Below are 24187 nucleotides of genomic sequence, written 5' to 3' on the forward strand. Positions count from 1 at the left end.
GGAGCGGCTGGGCCCGTGAGCCATGGCCGCTGAGCCTGTGCTCCGCAACGGGAGAGACCACAATGGTGAGAGTCCTGTGTACCGCAAAAAAAAAAAAAAAAAGAGTAGTAACCCCAAATTCTAGAGAGAGGATGCTGAGAGGATGTTGGTTCTTTCACACATTGCTGGTGGGAAATAAAATGATACAACCACTCTGGAAAAGAGTCTGGCAGTTACCTACAAACTAAATATGCGCCAGCTGTATGACCCAGCAATTTCACTCTTGGGCATTTACACTAGAGAAATAAAAACGTGTTCACACAAGAACCTGTACAGCAGTATTCATAGCAGCTTTATTCATAATAACTCTAAACTGGGAATAACCCAAATGTTTATCAGTGGGTAACTAGTTAAACAAACTGTGGTCCATCCATACCATGGAACACCATTCAGCAATTAAAAGATATGATGTATTAATCATACAATAACTTGGACAGACCTCAAGGAAGTGATGCTGAGTGGGGAAAAAAAAGCCAGTCCCCAAAAGACACAGACCACATGATTCATTTATATTACACTGGCAAATAAGGTAACTCCAAGCTGTAAAGTAGATTTGTAGTTGCCCGGAATTAAGGGAGGAAGAGGTGTAGGATAGCAGCTGTGACCATAAAATGCAGCGCGAGGGATCTTTCTGATGGAGATTTTCTGTATCTTGACTGTGGCGTTGGTCACAGGATTCTATACATGTGATAAACATCACAGGACTAAATACATACACACAAAAAAGCGCATATAAAGCTGATAGAATCTGAGTATCAGTGTCAACTTCCTGGTTGTGGTATTATATCAATATTATAGTTATGCAAGATGTTGTCTTTGGGGAAAGCAGAGTAAAGGGTATACAGAATCTCTCTCTATTTTTTCTTACAACTATATGTAAATCTACCTCTACAGTTATCTCAAATAAAGGTCTGTAGGTCCATGCCCTAAAACTCTTATCCTCTTCCCACAGAAGTTCCCCAGGCACAAACTCTTTTGCAGATAGCTAGATACATTAGAATGAGGAGAGCCTGCTAGAGTTCTCAAGGTCACACAATAAAGGGACTAAAACACAGGTATCCAAATCCCCAGTCTGGTGTTTTTAGTATTCACCATCTTTTAAGGCCTTCTTGCATTATGGATGAGAATACACATCTCTTCACTTGAACCCATACATTTACCACGTTTAAGACTCTGGATTGATCAAGCACAGCAACTTTCTAAAAAAGAAATACAAGGGTAAGAACACACCTGTAAATCCCTTCAAGATGATTTGATGTTAAGTGTGATTTTGTGTTTAAAAGTTACAACAGCAAAGAGTTAGGTTAGTTTCAAGGAAAAGTTTCTTATTTGATTTGTTAAACCAAGAATGGGTAACCACGGAACACAAAAAAAATCATCCTTTGCTGGAATTCTTTGAAAATATGTTAGATGCTTATTTCAATAGATGTTGGTTAAGAGTCTTCTGTGTGACAGTTACTATGTTAGAAGCTACAGGGAAGGCTTGTGACTGCCCTCTTAGATTTGCTACCTTAATCAGGGTGATGAAAAACAATCAATCACAGTCCAGTATGAAGTAGTCAATCACAGAGGAAGAATGGGAAGCTGTAAGAACATAGATGAGCATCTCACCCCATCTTGGAGGCAGGGAGATGCAGGAAAGTTTTCTACATGAAGTTGAAAAAAATATGGGAGCTTGGTGATATGAAAGGAAAGGAATGGAAGATTTCCCAGTGGAGGGAACAGCAGATATAACAGTGCAGCTAGTCCACAGTGCATTTGGAGAAACTGCAGCTTAGAATGTAGTAAGAGAAGAGCTGGATGCCGAGGAGGGATGATGGTGGGCAGGTCATGAAAGGCTTTTCCAAGTAGCCTGAAGGGTTTAGGCTATGATATAAGCAGATACAGCCACTGAATGGAGGCACTAGTCAGACTGGTTTCTACCAAATGCCACAGGACATCCTTAAGCTTTCCTCTTTCTGTAACCCATCTTTTTGCAGGGCCCTCTATTCTTGTCCACTATCACCGTCCCTAAGTTTCCAGACCTTGTTCCAATACACCTCTTTCTCTAGGAAGCCTCCCAACCCCTAACTGGAAGGGATGGCCTACTCCGGGTAGAGTGGGTATGGGTGTGTGTGCAGGTGCGCTGTATAGCATCACATACAGTATAGCGTAATCATCAGGATATGACCTACTCCGGGTAGAGTGGGTATGGGTGTCTGTGCAGGTGCGCTGTATAGCATCACATACAGTATAGCGTAATCAGCAGGATGCTCTAGGACCAGCTTGCCCCAGTTCCGAGCCTGGCTTTACTGCGTACTCTCTACGCTCCAGTTTCCTTATCTGTCAGGTGGAAATAACAACATTTCTATGTCAAAAGATTATCTCAGGGTGGAATAATTTCATGGATACATTTAACTCACTCAGAAGAGTGACTGGCCCAAAGCCAGCGTTTAATCAGTCTTAGCCTTTGTTACATGTTGTGGCCCCCGTACACACCCAGCTGTAAGCTCAGTCAACTTTGGACTCATCAGAGAGTAGAAGTCAATGTCCTCTCCTTATGGACAGTCACCTCTATGACCTCATACTCTTTCCTCAGGCAATTGGTCAACACAAGCTAGAAATACGCTTTCCTTTCACAGGCAACCGTGTAGTAGAGGCAAGAACCTTAAACCATGATTTGGAAAAACTAGATCCTCTTCCTGGCTCCTCCGTCTTAATCCCTGGCTGACCTAGGGCAAGTGCCTTCTCCTTCCAGAACGTCAGTACTCCCATCTGTGCAATGGGAACGAGCTCCTAGGAGACTCAAAAAGACAGAGGGCTTGGCGGCACTTAGCAAACTGGTGATGCAAACGTGGTTTCCATCTCCCAGTCTGCAAGCCACACCACCCATACTCACTTTCACTTCCGGAAGAAGCACACTCCCCAGACTGGCACACTGGCAGGCCTCCAGTTCAGGGAGCAGGTATATTTTCATTGGCCCCTCCCACTGACTTGATGAATTTATTTTCTCCTCCTCCAGGGACTTTCCTAACTTCCTTCTGTAAATGAAGGAAGGTGCACATGAGCACACTGTATATATAAATATGCTTGGGAAAGCTTTCCTCTTCTTCTCTCCTTCTCTTTTTTTTTTTTCTTAAACCAAACTTGGTTTCTGTTGTAGGCGGTGCATTCCCTAGCAGGGTAGGGTGGGGCACAGTGTGCTGTGGAAAGTGGAGTGGGGAGGGCAGGGGGAGGAGTAGGCAGTGATTAATTCACCCACTGTGAGAGCTGGGCTTCTATTTAATGGGGGGGTCTCTCTGCTCTGAAGGAGTTAGAGGCAACTCTAGGACCATCAGGGGCATGGCAGAGGATCTAGGGCCGGGTTTTGGGGAAACAGTCAGTGTCGAAATGCTGCCCGAGGACGGAGGCTGCAGGCCCAAGGCCAGAGCTGGGCTAGCATCCAGGAGCAACAGTGCACGCTGCGCTCTGACCTGCTGCCTCGTGTTGCTCCCTATCCTGGCAGGACTCACCGCCTACCTGCTCGTTGGCCAGCTCCGGGCCCAAGGAGAGGCCTGTGTGTTTCAGGTAAGCAAGACTCCGCAGTGACCTGGGGGATCAGCAGACCCCCCTGGGGCCACCTGGCCGCTATCGCAGCTCTGGACAGAGCTTCTTGGTCCATCATGGTCCCTGCTTCCATATGCAAAGGAAAGGTAGAATGTGAAAGGTGGAGAACTCCAATTTGGTTTTTATTCTCAGTATTTCTGGGGGATGAATTGTGCCTTTTTAGGTTTATATGGAAACAACCACAAGCCACTTATTTTAAATAATTATAATCATAGTGCACTGATAATTTGGGAACATTCATTTTCTCTAAAAAAAATGAAAAACTAAAAAAAAAAACCTAAATTACAAAACTAATACATAGTCATTGAAAAAAGGTAGAAAACACAGATAAGGAAAAGAAGATAATTATCATTACCCATAACTGCGTAGAGTGACCATTATTAACATTTGGGGATATATAATTTCATACTTTTTAATAAGATGGGATTGTTTTGAGTCTCCTATTATGATTTTGTTTATTGTTAGTAAATTCACAGCAGCATGATGATACAGATGGTTGTATTGTATTCTTATGTATGTAGATGCTGTAATTCAATCAACTCCCCTTTCTTGGGTTTAGAAATATTCTTTTTCGAAGCCCAAGAAAGAATCTCCCACCTGATTATTTATCTCTGGTCTTGGTAGGGGTGGGATGTCAGGAAGCTTAGTCAAAAAAGAATACAGGGTCTAGGGAAAACAATGGTGCAATGGTGGGCAGGTGCTGACAGGTGATGGGGAAAACATAGTTCTAGACTAGGAACTTCAAAAACCTTAAAACCTGAAGAATGTGTCATTCAAGGAATACCCTTTAAAAAAAACCAAAAACAACTCTCCTACATAATCTCTGGTAGGCAATTCAACCTCGGTCCAAAGTATTAAATTCCAGAGGGGAAAACAGGTTTTTCAGTTGGTTTAATTGGAAACCTGTTTTCTAAGCACTGCTGGCAACTTCAAAGCAGAGACCATGAGCAAGCCATGGTTAATGTGTAACTTTCACCACCCATGAGGGTCAGCAAACAGACTGAGATTCAGACAGCAACATCCATGGCCACATGCCATCATTCAGGAAATGTAGAAATATGCAGACAACTGGAAATGCTGTTCATGTTCCAGGAGAATGGGAGGGCACGGGGGTTCAGGTTGTGATGCCTAGACCGCCATGGGGCTGGTTCCAACAAAGTCAAACTGCAGCGTGCAGTCAGCATTCTGGACTCAGTCCCTCTTTAGCCAGAAAGAGATGGCTGTTCTTGAATGAGGCAGTAAGTGGATTCCAGTAACCTGAGCTCTCCTGCGTTCTGATGAAAACACTCCCTCTGCCCCAAACGATGTCTGAGATTGCCCATGTTGTGTTGATCTAGAAGTCCATCAGGTGCGATGCCACGGTACAGTGGAGGCCAGTGATGTGCTTAGGAAGAGAGTGTGAGGGACAAGCTGGCGCTGCCCAGGAAGCCCCTCGAGGGAAGGAGCTGCATGCCTGCCTTGTTGCAGGCACTCAAGAGATGCAAAGGCTGGGCTTCCCTGGTGGCGCAGTGGTTGAGAGTCCGCCTGCTGATGCAGGGGACGCGGGTTCGTGCCCAGGTCCGGGAAGATCCCACATGCCGCAGAGCGGCTGGGCCCGTGAGCCATGGCCGCTGAGCCTGCGCGTCCGGAGCCTGTGCTCCGCAACGGGAGAGGCCACAACAGTGAGAGGCCCACGTACCGGAAAAAAAAAAAAAAGAGATGCAAAGGCCAATACCCCATTCTGTCATGGGGACCTTTGGAGCTGTGGTTTGGCCAAGCTATATAACTTAGTCAGAAGAAAAAGAAAGGAAAATGGGGCTAAGGCTGGGGCACATGAAACAAAGGGAGTACTGAAAAGAAACACCTGGCCCATTCAAAGAAGAGATTTAAGTAAGAGTGCTTAAAGAGTTCAAAGAAAGGTCAATTTACTGAGTTGCAGACGGATTAATGAGAACCGCAGGGCCGGAAGCATCCTGGGGTTACCACAGTATGAAGCTCGTCACCACCCCTTGGCCTGAAGAGGCAAATAGAGGGAAAAGTTTTAGAGGAACCCAAGGAGACCTAAAACGTAGGAGAAGGCCTGCCTGGAGGAGCTGAGGGTTGAGTTGAGGAAGGCCATCTGCCAAAGCAGCAGGGAGGGAACAGAAAGCAGCGAGGGAAAACTCTGACCAGTCTGCCCCCAGCCTCTCATCCCCTTGGCCAGACTCAATTGGAAGCCGGGCTCAAAAGAGCCAAGGAGCAAGTGTGCCAGGAGGTCAGTGAGGGCTCAGGGCATAGAGTGGATCCGCAGGGGCTAACAGACAATAACCAGCTCAAAAGAGATGCAAGAAGATGGGATTCAAGTGGGAAAACCAGGTCACCGGGACAGCTTGGGGACATAACAATGAAATGTCAGGACTCTTAGTCACCTGAGTTTGACTCCCAGCTCCATAACCTCCAGCTGTGTAAATAAGCACATGGCTTTTTTTTTTTTTTTTTGGAGTCTGTTTCTCTTTCTACCAAAAAAAGATACTAATATCAGTTCTCTGACAGCACTAATAAGGTATGTGCAGGAGCAGTTTATATGTTGGGAATGTGGGGAGAGCTACAATTACGCAGTAACAGGACTCGACAGCACCATTTGTCACGCAGAGTTCGTCCAAACTTCTCCTCTTAATTGAAGTGACCATCTGTGTTAGGTAATTGGCTTTCTCCAGGGGAAAAACCAACTTCTAATTTCCTTATGGTAGTTTGGCAAATTGGAGCAAGGTGCCCACCTAAATTAGGCACCTGTCTTCCTACAGAAACTGGGAGGTGGGGGCATTACCTCTCCTGGTGTTCACATTTCAGAGAGATGCTCCCAGGTCACGGGGGCAGGGGGGGAAGAAAAGGCCTATCTGTTCTTCAAAAGGATTTAAATACATTTCAAAGCAAGAAGAAAGTACTTACAAGTTTTCTAACCTAAATGCTCTAGGAAAAAGGAAGGGAAAGGAATCTCGTCCCTTATTTTCAACAGGGGGAACTAAGCCTCTTATTTTTCATTTGCACTTGTTCTTATGATCTAGACCCCACAGTTAGTAAGACCTAGATCCAGAACTCAAACTCAGATCTGTCTCCCTCAAAGCCTGGAACATTCCACGAGCTCTGCAAATACAAAGCCCCACTGTGATCTGCCCGCGTGGACTCCCCCAGACTCACCTAGGGGCCAATAGCCACCTTCGCCGCCACCTACACCCGCTTCCCCCGTGTCCCAGCCTTGCTCCCCCCTCCTCTTCACCTCCCGCACGCAGCCCCACAGTCCTCCTCTTCTGCCCACAGCCTTCATGAGATCCATGGAATCTGAGATTGTTTATGGAATGAGGTTTCCATTCCCACAGTGGCCAGGCAAAAGGCAATTCAATCCTAACACAAGAAAAACTGAGAGAGGAGGGCCACACAGACCCTCAGATACATTCACAGGCCTGAAGAGCTGGCTCGGCAGCAGCAGAGGATAAGCTGATGATAATAATGACAATAATAACGACACGATATGAGCTCCCACCTCAGACTCGTAGAAAGCTCTCCCAAACATGATCCCGCGGGCTATTCACACCAACCCAGAGATGCAGTAAGACGGTGAGCAGTGGCGTGTGGCAGACGAGGAACTTGGAGAGAGAGCGTCTACGTGAGCACCCAAGGTCGCAGCGGGGAGGGACGGAGCCAAGTCTCAGTTGGCAAATCCGGTTTCTCTCGGCTTCCCTGTTGCCTCCCTTCCACCTCCTCCCCAACCACAGTCAAGCTCTCGATCAACGAAAATACTTTCCATCTGCCCTTTTTGTGGATGAATGAGGGGATCACCCTCATGTGTTGAGGAGGACAGGAAACAGGAGTATTCTGTGAAACAGGAAATTCTGTAAAGATGGGCCTGGTCTTGATTCTCCACACAGGAGCCAAAATTATTCCTTGGAAGCTTTCACTGCATTGTGTCACCTCTGTGGCTTCATCTTCTACCCCTTTCCCTTCTCTCCTGCCTCTGGCCTTTCAGCCACCCCGGCTTCCCTCAGTTCCCTCAGGACTCCAGTGCTCTCCTGTCCCCAGTCCTCAGCGGGGCCGTTCCCTCTGCCAGGGCTGCCCTAAGGGACTTCCTCATTCCATCCTTGTAGCAACCAGAGGAGGCCAGCATCCCTGAGAATCTTTTCTACTCTAATTTAGGAGGGAGTTGAGGCTTGAGAAGAGAAGGCTCAAAAGGACTTGAAAGGAAGAGAGTGAGCAAAGTACAGAAGCTCCCCGAGTTTCAGTCTTCCCATAATACCCACCCTACTGAAGTGCAGTGAGGGTTCTAAGGAATCTCTATAAAGCCCCTCACAAGTGCTTGCAATATGGGCACTAGCTGGGTATTTGTCCCTTTCTTTCCCCTAAGTGGAAAAGCTCTTCACAGATTTATAGAAATTAAGAGATGGAAGTGCCCTTAGTCCCAGGGCCAGCAACTATGACCCATGGGCCAAATCTCACTCACTGCATGTTTTATAAACAAAGTTTTATTGAAACACAGCCACACCCACTTGCTTACGTACTGCCTTGGCTGTTTTCACACTAAACAAAGGAGTTAAGTATTTGTGACAGAGGCCATATGACCTGCAAAGTTAATATTTACTATGTGGCCCTTTACAGGAAAAGTTTGCTGACCCTTGATCTAGTCTAATCTCCTCGTTTTACACTTGAAGAAGCCAAGGATCAGAGAAGGGAAGGAAAAGTTCAGGGTCACAGAGCAGGTTGGGGGCAGACCTAGAACTAGATACTATTTCTATGTTGCCTGGCCTCGTTCTACCAGAAAACAGGACCAACTCCTTTCCTGCTGGGTCCCTAGACCAGACTGTGGAAAAGCAACAGCAACTTGTGAGTAATGTTCCAGGATTTTATTAGCAGCAACAAAAACGGTCACCAGGACTGTTAAAAAATATTTTAAACTGGACTCTTCCTTCAGGGGTTGTGTAAGGAAAGATTCAACATGACAAACTTATTATCCAGTAAGTTGCAGAGCAGAAATCAAAATTAGATTTGAGAAGGTTGGGTTAACTGCCTTTAGGTGAAGTGACCATAAATATAGCATCGATTAAATATATCATGGTCCTTTCATGCAATGGAAAATTAAAAAGAAGCATCTCTACGTGTAAGGATAGGGAATTTCTTGAAGACGTATATTAAGTGAAAAAATCAAAGTACATTAACAGCATATAGAATGTGAAACACTTCATTTTCTGAAAAAATAATGTACATTAATATATATGAATGTATTTATAAAGGCATAGCCTATTTCAGGAAGATGAACAAGGAGTCTGGTAACTCTGTTAGCATCCAGATGGGGAAACTGGGTGGCTGGGTAACAAGGGAAATGGGGACACATTTTTGAACCTATATCCTTTTGTACAAAATGTATATGTTACCTATACAGAAAAATACATATATATATATGTATTTACAACACAGTAAAATGTTTTAGGATCTTTAGACTCCTGGAGAATGCTAGATAGATTTGCAACGTGGAAAAACCATGGGTCAAAAGTTCAAACCCAGTTTGATTTCTGGCTTAGCCACTTCTTAGCCATGTTACCTAAGCTTCCTGGCCTCCGTTTTTTTATGTATGAAACAGAGATAATTAGAAATAAAACCCTTAAAGTATCTGGCAGGGGGTGGAGGATTAGCAAGTGTAACAGTTATGTCCTCGGAACTTCCCTGCTCATGGAAATTATGTCAAAGAGAACGAATTCTGCAGCTGCCCTGGAATCTGCCATCACCAGTCCAGGGAGCAGGTTCTGGCACTGGAGGGCTTTTCTTGGCCCCTGATATTTGTGAGCTATCTTCGTGCCTCCTTCTCCACCCTGGTCTTGTACCCTCAACCCACGCTCCAATCCATCCTTTACCGGCTGCACTTGACCATGGCCTGGGCCTTCTTTTGGTCCTTAGTGGCATCCATTGCCTTCAGGACAGGTCCACCGCCCCCGCTCTGGCCCACAGGTCCCCAGAGGCCAGGCCTTTGTCTTCCCCAAGCACTGCTCCAGAACACAGGACTCTATGCTCCAGGCATAACTGAATGCACCACACTGGCTCAGCCCAAGCCCAGCACAGAACGGGGACTCAGCACTGTGCAATGAAGAGTCAGGGATGCCAAGGGAGGCACTGCTTCCCAGGGCTGCACCACTGTCAGTCTCTGCCCTTCCCTCCAAGTCCTACTTCTAGAATCATCTGCACACATTCTCCTCACCTCTCTTTGGTCCCCTCCAATCTCACTTTCGACCCTTCCCGAAAATCCACGCAAGGCTCCTAGTCCTTGTTCCCTGCACCTCCTTTCTCCTACACATTCCCCTGAGAGGCCCTGGTTTCCATCCAGACCAGCAGGACCCCACAGTGAGGCCAGCTCAGGCTTCAGAGGTACACAGATTAGAAGGAAAGCCATGGCCCCACCACATCACAACTGTGGCCTTATAATAATTTATTATATATCAGACTCCATTCTAAGTTTTTTCATATTTAGCGTTTTGAGAAGAGTACATGAGATCATGATATAAAGTTCTTAATGTGAGGTCTGGCATATAACACGTGTACTACATGTTTACCGTTGGTACTTCATGCATCATCTCAGTTAATCCTTGAAACTGCACAATGAAGAAAGTACTACTGTTATCTCCACTTTAAAGAAGATGAATCTCAGGCTTAGAAAATCGAAACCACATGTCCAAAGTCACACAGAGTGTGACACTGGGATTCAAACCCACGTGTATGCTCCTCCTAGCCACTACGCTAGTGTGCCTCTGAGTATAAACCCAGCAAATTATTCACTTGCTGGCGGTGGTCAGGGGGATTTAAAAATGATACCCTAGAAAATACCTTTCACATAGTAAGTGCTCATAAATGCTAGTTCCCTTCCTCCCCTGGGGACACCTAGCTATCCCTGGCATACAGAGGCACTCACTAAGCATTCCCCGGTTGGAGAGAAGGATGGAGAGGTGCGCAAGGTACCTGACCTCCCTAAGTCATACTACCTGTCTACAAAATGGGGAGTGTAACACACTTTCTTCATAGCATTTTGCTGAGAATTCTGCAAGGACAAGTCCGGAAAGCTGTTGCCATAAGGTAGATGCTCCACAGACATTACTTCTCTACAGACTCCACATCTGAGCCTTTTATTTCACTCAAGCTATTCCCTCTGTTGGATGAGGATGGTAACGATAAGCCCCTTTGCAAAACACTGAGCACTCAGTGGCTGCCTCTGCTGTAGCCTCAGGGAGCCCCGGCACAGCTGGAGGAGAAGCCCAGCTCACTCCCAAGGTCAGGCCAGGGACAAAGGACAGAGAATCCAGAGAAGGTGAGGGTGCGCTGTCGAAATGAAATGAAGGGAGGGCAAGCGAGCAGGGAGAGTGAATCCCACACCGCCGCTGCAGCTCCTGGCTGGTGATTCCACGATCCATTCATTCCCCCTTTAAAATCAACACGCACATCGCTCAACCCCAGCTTCCTCATCTAACAGACCACAGGCAGCCCAGCAGCCGCAGCACCGTGGCTGTAAGAGGTCATCTCCCAGCCTGGTGTCCTTAATGAGGCCCAGGAGCTGACAGCGGCAACAAGCATGGAGTATGAATGGGTGGAGGGATATCCCATTCCCTAAACTCCTGGAGACTGTGAAACGGCAGGAGTCCAGAAGCAAACTGTGGACTGAGGAGGCCCCTCCTGTTGGGAGAAGCGGGAAGCCATCCAGAGCTCCGAAATGATCTCTGTGCCGCTGGTCATAAAGAGACACACAGGTGGCTTCTGTTTACCACTACAGTGGTGGGACCAAGGGGAAGGTATATGGAACCAAAAATACATACCACAAGGATTGATTGAGCACAAACACAGAAGGAAAATGAATTGGCTATCCACTCTATGCGTCTGGTCTTTCTTAGCCATCACAACAGTCCTGGGAGGAAAGAATCATTGTTTACTGTGTGTGGGGGGGGCGGGGGGGTATGCAGGCCTCTCACTGCTGTGGCCTCTCCCGCCGCGGAGCACAGGCCCCAGACATGCAGGCCCAGCAGCCACGGCCCACGGGCCCAGCTGCTCCACGGCACGTGGGATTCTCCCGGACCGGAGCACGAATCCACATCCCCTGCATTGGCAGGCGGACTCTCAACCACTGTGCCACCAGGGAAGCCCCATTGTTTACTTTTATTGATGAGGAAACTTGAGCCTTACTGAGGTTAAGTGACAACTAGGAAATAATAGAGATGGGATTTCCACATTTGCTGGGCTGCAAACACCACATTCTTTGCTCTGTACCACTCTAAGTGTTGCATGTAAAGACCCATCCAGTTAAAGACCTAAACGTAAGGCCAGACACTATAAAACTCTTCGATGAAAACACAGGCAAAACACTCTATGACATAAATCACAGCAAGTTCCTTTTTGACCCACCTCCTAGAGTAACGGAAATAAAAAGAAAAATAAACAAATGGGACCTAATGAAACAAAAGCTTTTGCTCAGCAAAGGAAACCATAAGAAAGACGAAAAGACAACCCTCAGAATGGGAGAAAATATTTGCAAACGAAGCAACTGACAAAGGATTAATCTCCAAGATTTACAAGCAGCTCATGCAGCTCAATATCAAAAAACAAACAACCCAATCCAAAATGGGCAGAAGACCTAAATAGACATTTCTCCAAAGAAGACATACAGATTGCCAACAAACACATGAAAGGATGCTCAACATCACTAATCATTAGAGAAATGCACATCAAAACCACAATGAGGTATCACCTCACACCAGTCAGAATGGCCATCATCAAAAAATCTACAAACAATAAATGCTGGAGAGGGTGGGGAGAAAAGGGAACCCTCTTGCACTGTTGGTGGGAATGTAAATTGTTACAGCCACTATGGAGAACAGTATGGAGGTTCCTTAAAAAACTAAAAATAGAACTACCATACGACCCAGCAATCCCAGTACTGGGCATATACCCTGAGAAAACCATAATTCAAAAAGATACATGTACCACAATGTTCATTGCAGCACTATTTACAATAGCCAAGACATGGAAGCAACCTAAATGTCCATCGACAGACGAATGGATGAAGAAGATGTGGCACATATATACAATGGAATATTACTCAGCCATAAAAAGGAATGAAATTGGGTTATTTGTAGTGAGGTGGATGGACCCAGAGTCTGTCATACAGAGTGAAGTCAGAAGGAAAACAAATACCGTATACTAACACATATATATGGAATCTAAAAAAATGGTACTGATGAACCTAGTGGCAGGGTAGGAATAAAGACAGATGTAGAGAATGGACTTGAGGACATGGGGGTGGGGAGGGAAGCTGGGATGAAGTGAGAGAGTAGCATTGACATAAATACACTACCAAATGTAAAATGGATGGCTAGTGGAAGCTGCTGCATAGCACAGGAAGATCAACTAGATACTTTGTGATGACCTAGAGGGGTGGGATAGGAAGGGTGGGAGGGAGGCTCAAGAGGGAGGGGATATAGGGATATATGTATACATATAGCTGATTCACTTCGTCGTACAGCAGAAACTAACGCAACACTGTAAAGCAATTATACTCCAATAAAGATCTGGGGGAAAAAAACACCACCGTCCAGTGCACCTTAGAGGAGGATGAAATGAAACCACCTTGGAATCAAACACGTCCAGGTTGGATGTATCCTTGTGCAAGTATAAACAGGAAATTGCAAGAGGAAAAGGCAAATGTCTGTGTATTTCTCCTAGAAGTGCTGGGAGGATGTTATGGATCATAAAACGTTTATGCCTTTGCAATTGTGGCATTTATGACGGCAAGAAATAGCTATCTCTTCCTGTTTATGAATATACTAGAGAGTGAGTACAGAATATGGGAGAAAGGCTAAATGGGTCATTAGTTAAAATACGCTCAGGGGATTTTTCTGGGGAAATGCCAATAAGAGAATCTCAAAGACCACATCGCTTCAGGCTCATCCATTATGTAGTCAGCTAACGTTTACGGGGCTCCTGATATGTGCCAGTCTGTACTTGGTCTAAAGGTTTAGCTCCCAGGCCTTTCATGTACTCTTTGCCTTTGGCTTACAAAGACTATTATCAGGTGATAACCTCTTCTGAGAGCAGCTGGAGTACTTACTAGCTGAGAAGCCCACACAAACACCAGAAGGACCTGGCACAGGGAAACCCTCAGCTAGACAGTAGTCTCCTCCTTCCCTCCATCCTTCTTTGTTCCTTGTTGGAAGTATTAGAGAATTCCGAAAATGCTTAAAGTAATAGGTCATGGTTAGTTTGAGTTGGGGTTTACCAATCTATATGCAGCCACCCCCCCAAAAAAAAGCAAGAAGAAAAAAGGAAATAAAATCAAGTGAGACTGAAAATTCCCTGACCTGTAAGAACTAAGGGGTGAAAAGCACCAGCTTACTTTGCTCGGGCTAATAAATACCAGGGTGGCAGGCAACCCACTCTCCCACTAATATGTATGCCCATCGGCAGACACATCTGCCTTTTCTGGCTCTGATCCTGGCCAACTGTCACGACTCTCAACAAGCGTTTCTAGAGCCATGGCTATGCTCCAAGCAGAGCCTGATGAAAAACTCTGGAGGCCCCAGTACTAAAAGATTATGGCTACCCACCTCTACATAATCACGTTTTTAAATTGAAACAAAAACTCAAAACTCTGCATGTATTCTAAAATTACAGGGTCTCTTTCCTAGTTTTTTTAATTGTAAAACTCTGGCTACAGTCACTGAAGCTGAATTTGACTCCATCTTCTGCTCTGTTTCCTGCCTGTCTCACTGGTGCCCGAGCATCAGTGTATTTTGCCAACTGGCTAATCCAGTGGGAGTGCCAGGCACTGTCTGAGGTGCTACAAATATAGTGGTGAGCAAGACAGGCAGAATTCTACAGGCAGCTGGAATTCTGCTAGAGAGAGAGAATCAATAGCACACAAATAAGTCATATCACTTGAGGGAGTAATAAATGCTCCGAAGGGGAAATAAAATTGGACCCTGGTTCTCAGCCCGTGATTTGAGAAGGTATGTAAGGGGAAATAAATCACATTCTTCAGGGGTGTTCTTGGACTCCATGTCTATTCAGATTTGGAAGCTAATGTTGCAGTGACCAGCATCTCTCGGGAGCCATCATCTCCTTGGTATCCCAGAATAATCAGAAGTGATGGACATGAGTCAGAGCTGGAAGACAGTAAGCCATTTATTGACTTTTTTTATAAGCAACCATCTCGAGAGCAGGCATTGAGCCAGCTCACATGCATAAACCTTTCCTCAAAGACCTACTAGCTCATCCTCTCAAATCTCCTCTTCATTCATTCCTGCTTCTTATCACAATAATCTTCCTCCCATGACAAACAGAGTGATTATTAAGAGAAACAGCAATGGAAGCCTTTAGATGTTGTTCTTGGAAACAGGGTCCCAGCTGATGTTCTTCGTGGAGACTCTTGGAATGTTGTGTTCTTCAAACCTGCCAACAGGCACTATCTTAGCCTCCAGAAGTTTAGTAGTATTCCGGGTGGGCCACTTAAAACCCACACACATCCATCCATATATGAAAATAAAATGTGTCTAAGTTACAGAAATCCAGCAGAGCAAATAAGGAAATGTGTTCACTCTCAAATTCTTGCTAATGACAATGGGACTCTGAAGCAGAAGAAATGCTCCAGACTCTTAGCTGAGGGTCTGCTTAGACAAAAATAAGTAGGATGTTCAAGAAGGTTTCTCAGCAGAGAACTAAATGAAGTAGAAGGTGGCCAACCAAGGCAGCCATTTCCTACACAAGGGGATGCAACCAGGCTCTTCCAAATTTTTTGAGTTCACCTTCAGTTTTCTGCCTTGCCAAAGGATCGAGTTCTTTGTCAGCTCTGTCAATAGCAAGTAAGGAAACAGTCTACAGAATAAGGCCATTTCTAGGCTGCTTCTCCACCTCCCAAGATCATCAAAGTTACTGATGCTGGATAAGCAGTCATGTCGATTGGGTTTAGGTTTTCAAAGACTATGGTACTCATGACCCTATGCTAAAAGCGTATAATATATTCACTTGGCAGCAGAAATTCTTGCAGTTTCCCAACTGCTCCTGTGCTCTGTTGGGCCTCCTAACTCTTGCACAAGCTTTTAGCCTTGTCTGAAATGGTCATTATCTTTATTACCTGGTTAATACCTGTGAGTATTATATACCTGTGAGTATATATAAGATGCAGTTCAGGTGTAATCCCCCCTGATTCTCCCACTTCTGGGCCAGGTTCCTGTTTTCTGGTCTCTGTGTTTCCCCCACTGTCACAGTGCAGGGAACCACTAGTACTTATCCATCCACCTCAGCGGATGAGGGGCTTGTCTGGAAGTTATAAGGAGCAATGGCTGAGGGCTTGGGATTCTGGAGTCAGTTGACCTGGGTTAAAATCCTGCTCCTCCGCTTTCCAGGTATAAGACACTGGGCAAGTTTCTTAATGTCCTAGGCCTAATTTTCAGTATGAGGATATAAACAGCATCCACCATGGAGGGTCACTGCCAGGCTGAAGGAGATAAGGCACGTGAAGGGCTTGGCACGGCCCAGCGCCGCTACTCGGTGAATAAACGGTAGCTACACTTACTGCCTTTTTCATGTCCCTTGAATCATTCACCGTGGTCGCCTCTCATGGCTGGAGTACAGAGAACCTGGAGAAGGATAAACAGTAGGTACCAAGACTGGGATGGCAGTTGGCACTCTGAATGCCAACATAAGTATTCGGGACTGTGTTAAAGGTTATGGGGAGCCATTGAAGGTTTATGAACAGAGACGTGTCTCAAAGGGATGCTTTAGAAAAAGCCCTCTGGAGGCAGGCTAAGAGACGGGTTCAAGAAAAGGAGGAACCAGGTGGAGGAAGCTCTGTTAGGAGCCTATGGGAAGAATCCCGGAGAGCAGCGTGCTGAGGCCTGGCGTAGAGGCATGAATGAGAAAAACTCCAAAATAGAAATGACAGCTTGGGTTTGCGGAAGAAGAAAGAAAGAAATTTCAGGCTTGGTAACTGAGGAGAGGCAGTAGTGTTGCCATCAACAGAACTAGGAAGTGGAAAAAAGAGCACTGGAAAGGGGAGAAAGTCAGTTAGGCATTCAAAGACAAGATCTCTGCCTTCAAGAGGGCTTCCAATAGAGGTTAGGTAACATGTCTTGGAGTAAAAAGAGCCTGGTGCTCTGGGCTCTAATAAGATCACTGTTATCACAGGACTGCTCGCAGACCTAGACTCACCAACGACACAGCTGCATCCACACAACCACACATGCGTGTAGAGAATCCATGCACACAACACCAGACCACAGACACACGTAGACACACAGATGCAAAAACACATTGACTCATACCCTCTTCCACTGATGAAGCTGTCTTCTCTCATACTCACATGGACATACAATTTCTCATTCACAAGTACACACACACACACTCACACAAACACACACGAATTTTAAGATGTAAAATGACAAGTGTTCATGGTGACATGAGGATCAGTGGTCTTGGGGACTGTGTAGTTATGAGGATCAAATGAGAAGACTCTGGATTGAGTCAAAATTGTATCAGAGAAGAGAACATTGGAAAATGTAAGAGAGTGATGTCATTCCTAAACTAAGAGCTTGGTTTTGCTCCTGAGTTTATACGCAGGTCTTGTGAATGGTGGTTCTTCATTTTCCATGCATTCTTTGCATTGACTCATACATTTTCTTCATCTCAAATCTGGGAGTTATCTATCGCTGGGGTTGTTATTATTCCCATTTTTCAGATGACGACACCAAAACTCAGAGCGGAAGTGTCTTGCCCAAGATTATATTGTTAATAAATGGTGGAACCAGGATTCAAATTCAGGTCTGTCTACCCCCAAATCAGTTACTCTTTTTAACTACCATGTGGTATCTGAAATGGCTCACAAACTAGGGTTGCAAGAATAAAAAAGTCTTCATATATTGCATGGAAACAAGGCAGGATTTTGGAGGTTGATGAGAAAGAGAGCATAGTCATTATTCCTCTTTTGGTATCACTTTTTGCAACAGTTCCAATTTTTAAATTGTGCTGAAGAAAAGAAAATAAAGCAAGTGAGGCTATTTGTTCAAATAAAAGAAGCAATGATAAGATGACAGAGTGCCCTAGAATGGAACAGGAAAAGCTCTCAGGACAAAACTTTAAAGTTGAGCTTCAGAGACAAGCATAGGAGAGAGAAAGGTCATTGGGGTGCTGGAAGATGAAAGAAGAGAGCTTGGGTGCAAGATTCCCATCAACTCAATATTCTCATTCCCATTTCCCTTATCTCTGAGTACTGAGGCTGGGTAGCAGCAGCATCTTAAACACGCCCATAACATGGGCAGCTGCATGGGTATGGGGTCAAAAGGACCACAAGATAATATGAACCATATCTTTCTTTCCCAATAGACTCCAAAAGGACAGGAGCTTGGACCTTCATATCAGCGATCTTGTAAGTGTGTTCATATTTTATGCCTTTTCTTGTGGGGGACAAGCACATTTCTCATAGTCTGATACATGGGAAGTTAAGAGGCAGGACCCAGAGGAAAAGAGAGGCTCCTCCCCAGTCACTAAGAAGGCAAAATGGTGCCCTGGCCAAGTGCATGGCCTGTGGAGCTGACAGCCTTTAGGCAAATAATTTCACCTTTCTCTGTCTCAGTTTACTCACCAATAAAAGTGGTTATAATAGTACTTACCTCCCAGGGTTAGTGTGGATTAAATTAGTTAATTCCTTTAAAGATATTAGAACAATACCTAGCACATCAAAAGTATGCAATAATTTTTCCTTTTATCATCAATAACATCATCTTTATCACTGCAGTTAGAACACACTTGCCCAGTATAGTCATCTCTGAGAACCAGAAGGAAATGCTGAGGCCTTCTGGAGAACTGATAGGGAAACCGAGGTCCAGAGAGGGAAAGGGATTTGCCAAGGCCATACAGCTACAGAGTAGTCCCCACCTAGTTCTGTTAGGACATCCAGATGGCTCAGTGGATATGGTTAAAGGGACTACGAAGAAGGCAAAAGGCCAACCAGCTCCCACAGAACCAACAGAAGCAAAGGAGAGGCGAGGTGAGCTTTGCTGAACACCAAGCATGCGCCAGGAATCGTTCTGAGCACCCATCACCCATGCAAGGAATTGATGTACCCATGTTAGATACGAGAAAACAGAGTCTCAGACAGGATGGATAACTTGTCCAGAGTCATGGGGCCAAGGTTCATTTGTGTTCAAGATTATTTCTCCTGAGGCTGCCTTGTCCCTGCCCACCCCCAAGAAAGACCTGGACCAAACTGCAGGAGAGGAATGTTTCTCTCCAGCTGCAGGCACCGCGCAGCTCACCAAAGGCTGTCTTCACTCCAATCACCCTCTGACTCATACAAAGCATTTTTCTCCTTTCCTTACAGACGCACCTCCTGGAGCCGGTGGGGATAAGCCAAGGGCACACCTAACAGGTAATTCTTCCGGGTGTGTTTTCCAGGAGACTATGGGCCCTGGGCTTGAGGTTTCTTTCAGTGTTTGCCAAAACTCATTCTTGTAGCTTTAAACTGGAAACCACACCCTTTGGTAACAGACTCCTCCTCTCAGTCAGGGTCTTCAGATGTCTTCCTCTCTCGAAGTGTCCAAAGCCCCATGTTTCTTGGGCATTTTCTTCCAGATTCTATCAGCTCTCTTCCTTATCTACTGTTTCTCTCTTTCATTCTCACACTCAGTCATTCAGAAATGGCTTTCCTCAGATTCAGAGATTCATGTAATTTTGAATCTAGTCAAAGATGAAAGCTCCCCTAAGCCAATTTATTGAGTCCATTCAAGAAGTTATTGGACACTTAGATTCAGGTAGGTATTTCTAAAGAATTTTCATTGATGTAAAGAGATTAAGAGCAATCTCTTAACATCACCGGTTGGCCAGATTCCCAAGTCTAGTGTCGAAATTCCTGACACCTCACATCTGGAGTCACATATACTTCTACGACTCCAGAGAAAAGAGCAAGACAGTGCAGAAATACGTGTTAAAAATCCATTGATACTACATATAAAATAGATAACTAATGAGAACCTACTGTATAGCTCAGGGAACTCTACTCAGTGCTCTGTGGTGACCTAAATGGGAAAGAATCCAACAAAGAGAGGATATATGTGTACGTATAGCTGATTCACTTTGCTGTACAGTAGAAACTAACACAATATTGTAAAGCAACCATACTCCAATACAAATTTTAAAATAAATAAATAAACTTTGCTGAATCCATTGAAAAACTAGAAAGTTAAAAAACAAGCATATTCTTCTGAGCTGTAAGAAAACCTGCAACCCAGAAGGGGGATATCCTTGTGGCCCACAACACCTGTCTTAACGTTTGACCAAGAGGGAACTGCGGTGAGTCCTGAGTGAGGATTAGGACCAGGGAGATGCCAGTCACCATCACTTACCACTTGCATCTAAGAATGGGGGTTATTGAACAGGCTGGGCAGGAAAATCCTAGAAACTGAGTATGGAGATGCCAACCCTCTTCCTATTGAATGGGGGGAGTGGAAATGGGGAAAGGAATCTAGGTTCTACTGAGCTTTTAATATGTACCAAGCACTGTGGTAGGCAGTTTACATCCAGGATCTCTTTTAATCTGCGTATCAGCAAAACAGGATGGGGAAACTGAGGCTCAGACAACTAAATTCACTTATCCCAAGTCATAGGACTAGGAGGGTTGAGATCTGAGACTGACTCCAACTGTTTCCATTACAAATACTTCCTACCCAATCTCCTACTTGCTGCTGTGTTGGCCTAATTGCATACCAAGTTAATAGAACTTGCTTTGTCTAGAAAATACATGATTTTTGCTTTTAATCATCTGAGATGAATTTGTTAAATCTATTGCATCACCCACAAAGGAGTAGAGACTATAAGAGGTGACTAATAAAAATGCCCTTTACAGATCTTGCAAAGCAGCAACAGAGCTCTCCAGGGGCCACTTAGTACAGGGGCCAGGGGAGACACACACATTCTGAACATGTGTCATAATTGCAAAAGAAGCCATAGTCTAGTCAGCAATGGGAAAGACACTTTAGAAAAATCCAGGAACCAGGTTTTTGGTCAATTACCAGGTGAGAAGTTTGCTGAACACTTACTTAAATATGACCTATCCCAAAACTATGGCCAACGGTGCATAATGGTAATTGCTATGGATTTCAAAAGAGGTTGTAGGAAATTAAAATGTGTTTTAATTTTTTCTGAAAAGTATTAGTTTTATTGCAGGTTATCTTATTTGGTTTGAATCAATGGTGTGATTCTATTCTTTTTTTTCTGCTATAGATATAACCTCACAAGAAGCATTCATTCATATGTTCTATATAACATATACTTGTAAATAATGCAAACATAAAAACATATAAAAATATATAAAATGAAACAGGCTTATTTTTTAATCTGTCAAAATGAAAGATGTTAGTTTATTTGAGGAAAGAAAATAAATATGTATTGAGTAACACTGTATCCAGCCACCATGATAAATATGTCCATGTCTCTTTCACTCATTTGATCTTCAGAACAACACTATAAGGGAGCTTTGTCTCCAGTTCACAGACAGGAAAGTGAGACTCAGAGAGAAGAACCTACATGATACAGAGTCGGAAGCCCGGAGCCCCAGTCCCTTTCACTCCACAACTCAATTATATTTTGTCTTACATTTTGGCCCTGTTGATGTGGCAGAAGCATTTACAAAATCTTCTGGATCTCTGGTGTTCTGCAAGCTAATTTTTTATTAATTACTACCTGTGTTTCATGTGGCTTTGGACCATGCATTGGAAGGGAGTAACAAGGAACATGACTCACTCTCTCTGCAATGCCCTCTGTCTGTAGCAGAGCATTTCTGAAACCAGAAGCCTAACAAAAGTAAATGTAGTTTAGAGGATATTCCTAATTCCACATTAAAAAAAAAAAAATTAACCATCTCTTAATCCTTTCCACAGGTATTATTATCTCCTTTTCCTTTCTTCTTTTTTTCTTATTTGTTTGTTTTTTAAGGAAAGGTACATCAAAAAAGCAAATCTTTGCTTAGTAAAGAAATACTTTAAGCAAAAAGATTATCACAAGGTGGGGAGGTAGGGGAGGTGAGGGACTACTGCAGGCAGGAGAACCTCTGACCATAAAGTCTGCAAGTGTCTCAAGAGTTAGGCTAAAAGGGTTTTTCTTTTATAGAGAGGAGGACACAAAGGTGAAATGAACCAGGTGTGGGGAAGTGGGATGAAAGGTTGGCTTGACAGGCTCAGAGAATGCTTTACCCTGAGGCCAGCCTATTTTCAGGAGGCTGGTTCAGGTTGAGGGTCAGGTTGAGGGTGGGCCAAAGTTCAGGGGCCTGGAGGAAGGAGAGAAACTTATCTGAAGTTTGGTTAAAAAACATTTTGTTCCGATGAATCAGTGAGGATAAAACAGTCCAGCTAATCACTTATGAAGCAAAGAATGGGAATTGGGAGGGGCTGGTGTCTGGCCCTGGCACAGTTAAACAAGGGAGGTCATCCATCAGTTTTATCTAGGTCACTGGGGAAGAGGAGTTCTTTGTTGTAAGCTGTTTTCCAAAACACAGAGGAGTAAAGAGATTTTTTAACCTTAACTCTTTTCCAGGATCACAGGGCTCAGGAAAAAATTCAAGATTTTCAAATAAGAAAACTCAGGCTCAGAGAGGCAAAGCAATTTGCTTGAGGTCACCTACCTAAGATGCTACTCTCTGAACAGATGTGTATGTCCACTCACACATCCTCTACTCATTCCTCCTCAAGGAACTTGCTAGCTGTTGGTTTTATCCAATCTCTTTACTCTTTGAAAATGATCTAAGACTCTTTTTAGCAAATTCCACAGGTTCTGACACAAGCAAATGAAACCTCCCTCTTGTCTTTGCAGTTGTGAGACAAACTCCCACGCAGTCCTTGAAAAATCAGTTCCCAGCTCTGCATTGGGAACATGAACTTGGCTTGGCCTTCACCAAGAACCGGATGAACTACACCAACAAATTTCTGGTGATCCCAGAGTCAGGAGACTACTTTGTTTACTCCCAGGTCACATTCCGAGGGACCACATCCGAGTGTGGTGAAATCAGCCAAGGGAGCCGACTAAACAAGCCAGACTCCATCATCGTGGTCATCACCAAGGTAACGGACAGCTACCCTGAGCCGACCCAGCTCCTAATGGGGACCAAGTCAGTGTGTGAAATAGGCAGCAACTGGTTCCAACCCATCTACCTAGGGGCCATGTTCTTCCTGAATGAAGGGGACAAGCTCATGGTGAACGTCAGTGACATCTCTTTGGTGGATTACACAAAAGAAGATAAAACCTTCTTCGGAGCCTTCTTGCTATAGTGGCAAGGCAGATGTCGTTGTGTGAAGGTCCTCTGCCTCTTAGCTCCTAATTTTCCTCATTCATATGTAATTATAACTAGAAGGTTTTTTTGGAACATCCATAGAGACAGTGGTTAAGCCATGAAATTTAGGGGCCCAAAGTTCACACTTTATGTGCCTTACTGATGAGAATACTAATTGGAAAAAGGCATAAGAGAACAGACCTATTATCATGGTTTCTTGGAAGAGTGGTGAGTTTCTAAACATTAAAACACTGATCACCAGATGAACGGAACATTTCCACGCCTTCCTACTACACATTTGTCACCAGAGGGCCCAGATACTGTTCAATTTTATTATGAAGCATTTGCTTCGGTTCAGGAACCTTGAAAACAAAACCTAATGCCCTAGAAAACAGTGTAAACCCTTGAGAGGCAAAATCCTACGTCAGTTCCTCTAAACACATACTTTAATGCCTTGCCTACAAAAGTGAAAAGAGAGCTGATATTTCTCATAAATGTTCTCAAAAAAAGAAACTGATTTTCACGCCATCTATGGCAAGTGAGAAAAACTACCTTTCTCTTTACTATGTACACATGCATCAAAACAAGCAAGTGTGAGTTCCACATGTGTATGTCGAAATACATATAACAATAGCATCTATTCAGAACAGTGTTCTTGAGCGCCTTTTATGTGTGTGCTACCTTAACCCAAAAGACACTATGAAGACTTGAGACAGACTCTACCCAAATGTATATGAACACACTAGATGGCTTCTGGTCAAATATCGCTCTACATATTCCAAGGACTAATTCTAAGTTCTAACAAATCAGACACTGTTACAGAAGATTTCTGAAGCTCTCCTGACTATGTAATATAACCAGCTGATTAGGTCACTCAAAAAACTTGAAGACAGAGTTCTAGCTAACAGACCAATTATATAACAAACTTGACTGATGCCAAGAGACAATGGATTTATTCCCTGGGGGGGAAATATCAGTCACCACATCTGGAGATGTTAACCGAGATCTGTTCTGAGGTTTGATTCACAACTTTCTATGCAGAGCGTTATATGGGTATTTTTCTCTTAAAATATTCAAAGGGATTTAAATGTGGAATTGGCTAATCAGCCCAGCCAAGGCATCTTTCCTGAAGAAGAGGCTGAACATTGAGAAGGTCCTTCCATTGCTTCAATGAGTTCATATCCTCTAATCTGTATGAGTTTTCTGCACTCATATGTCAAGGGTTGGAGAGGCATTTCTGCTCTCTTAGCCTCTGTTGACTTGTCTGTAAAG

General features: G+C 44.3%; 1 protein-coding gene across 1 annotated transcript; it reads left to right on the plus strand.

Moving 5' to 3' along the window:
* Positions 1–3290: 3290 nt before the first annotated feature.
* TNFSF15 (TNF superfamily member 15) lies at positions 3291–22913 on the plus strand (the record flags this gene model as incomplete). Its single annotated transcript, XM_082656385.1, has 4 exons — positions 3291–3585; positions 17980–18022; positions 18977–19024; positions 22459–22913. Exons 1-4 carry the CDS (start codon positions 3304–3306, stop codon positions 22911–22913), a joined length of 828 nt encoding a protein of 275 aa, XP_082512511.1. The 5' UTR covers positions 3291–3303.
* Positions 22914–24187: the final 1274 nt, after the last annotated feature.

Source organism: Grampus griseus (assembly GCF_964374135.1).
Source record: "Grampus griseus genome assembly, chromosome: 6".
Classification (NCBI taxonomy): domain Eukaryota; kingdom Metazoa; phylum Chordata; class Mammalia; order Artiodactyla; family Delphinidae; genus Grampus; species Grampus griseus.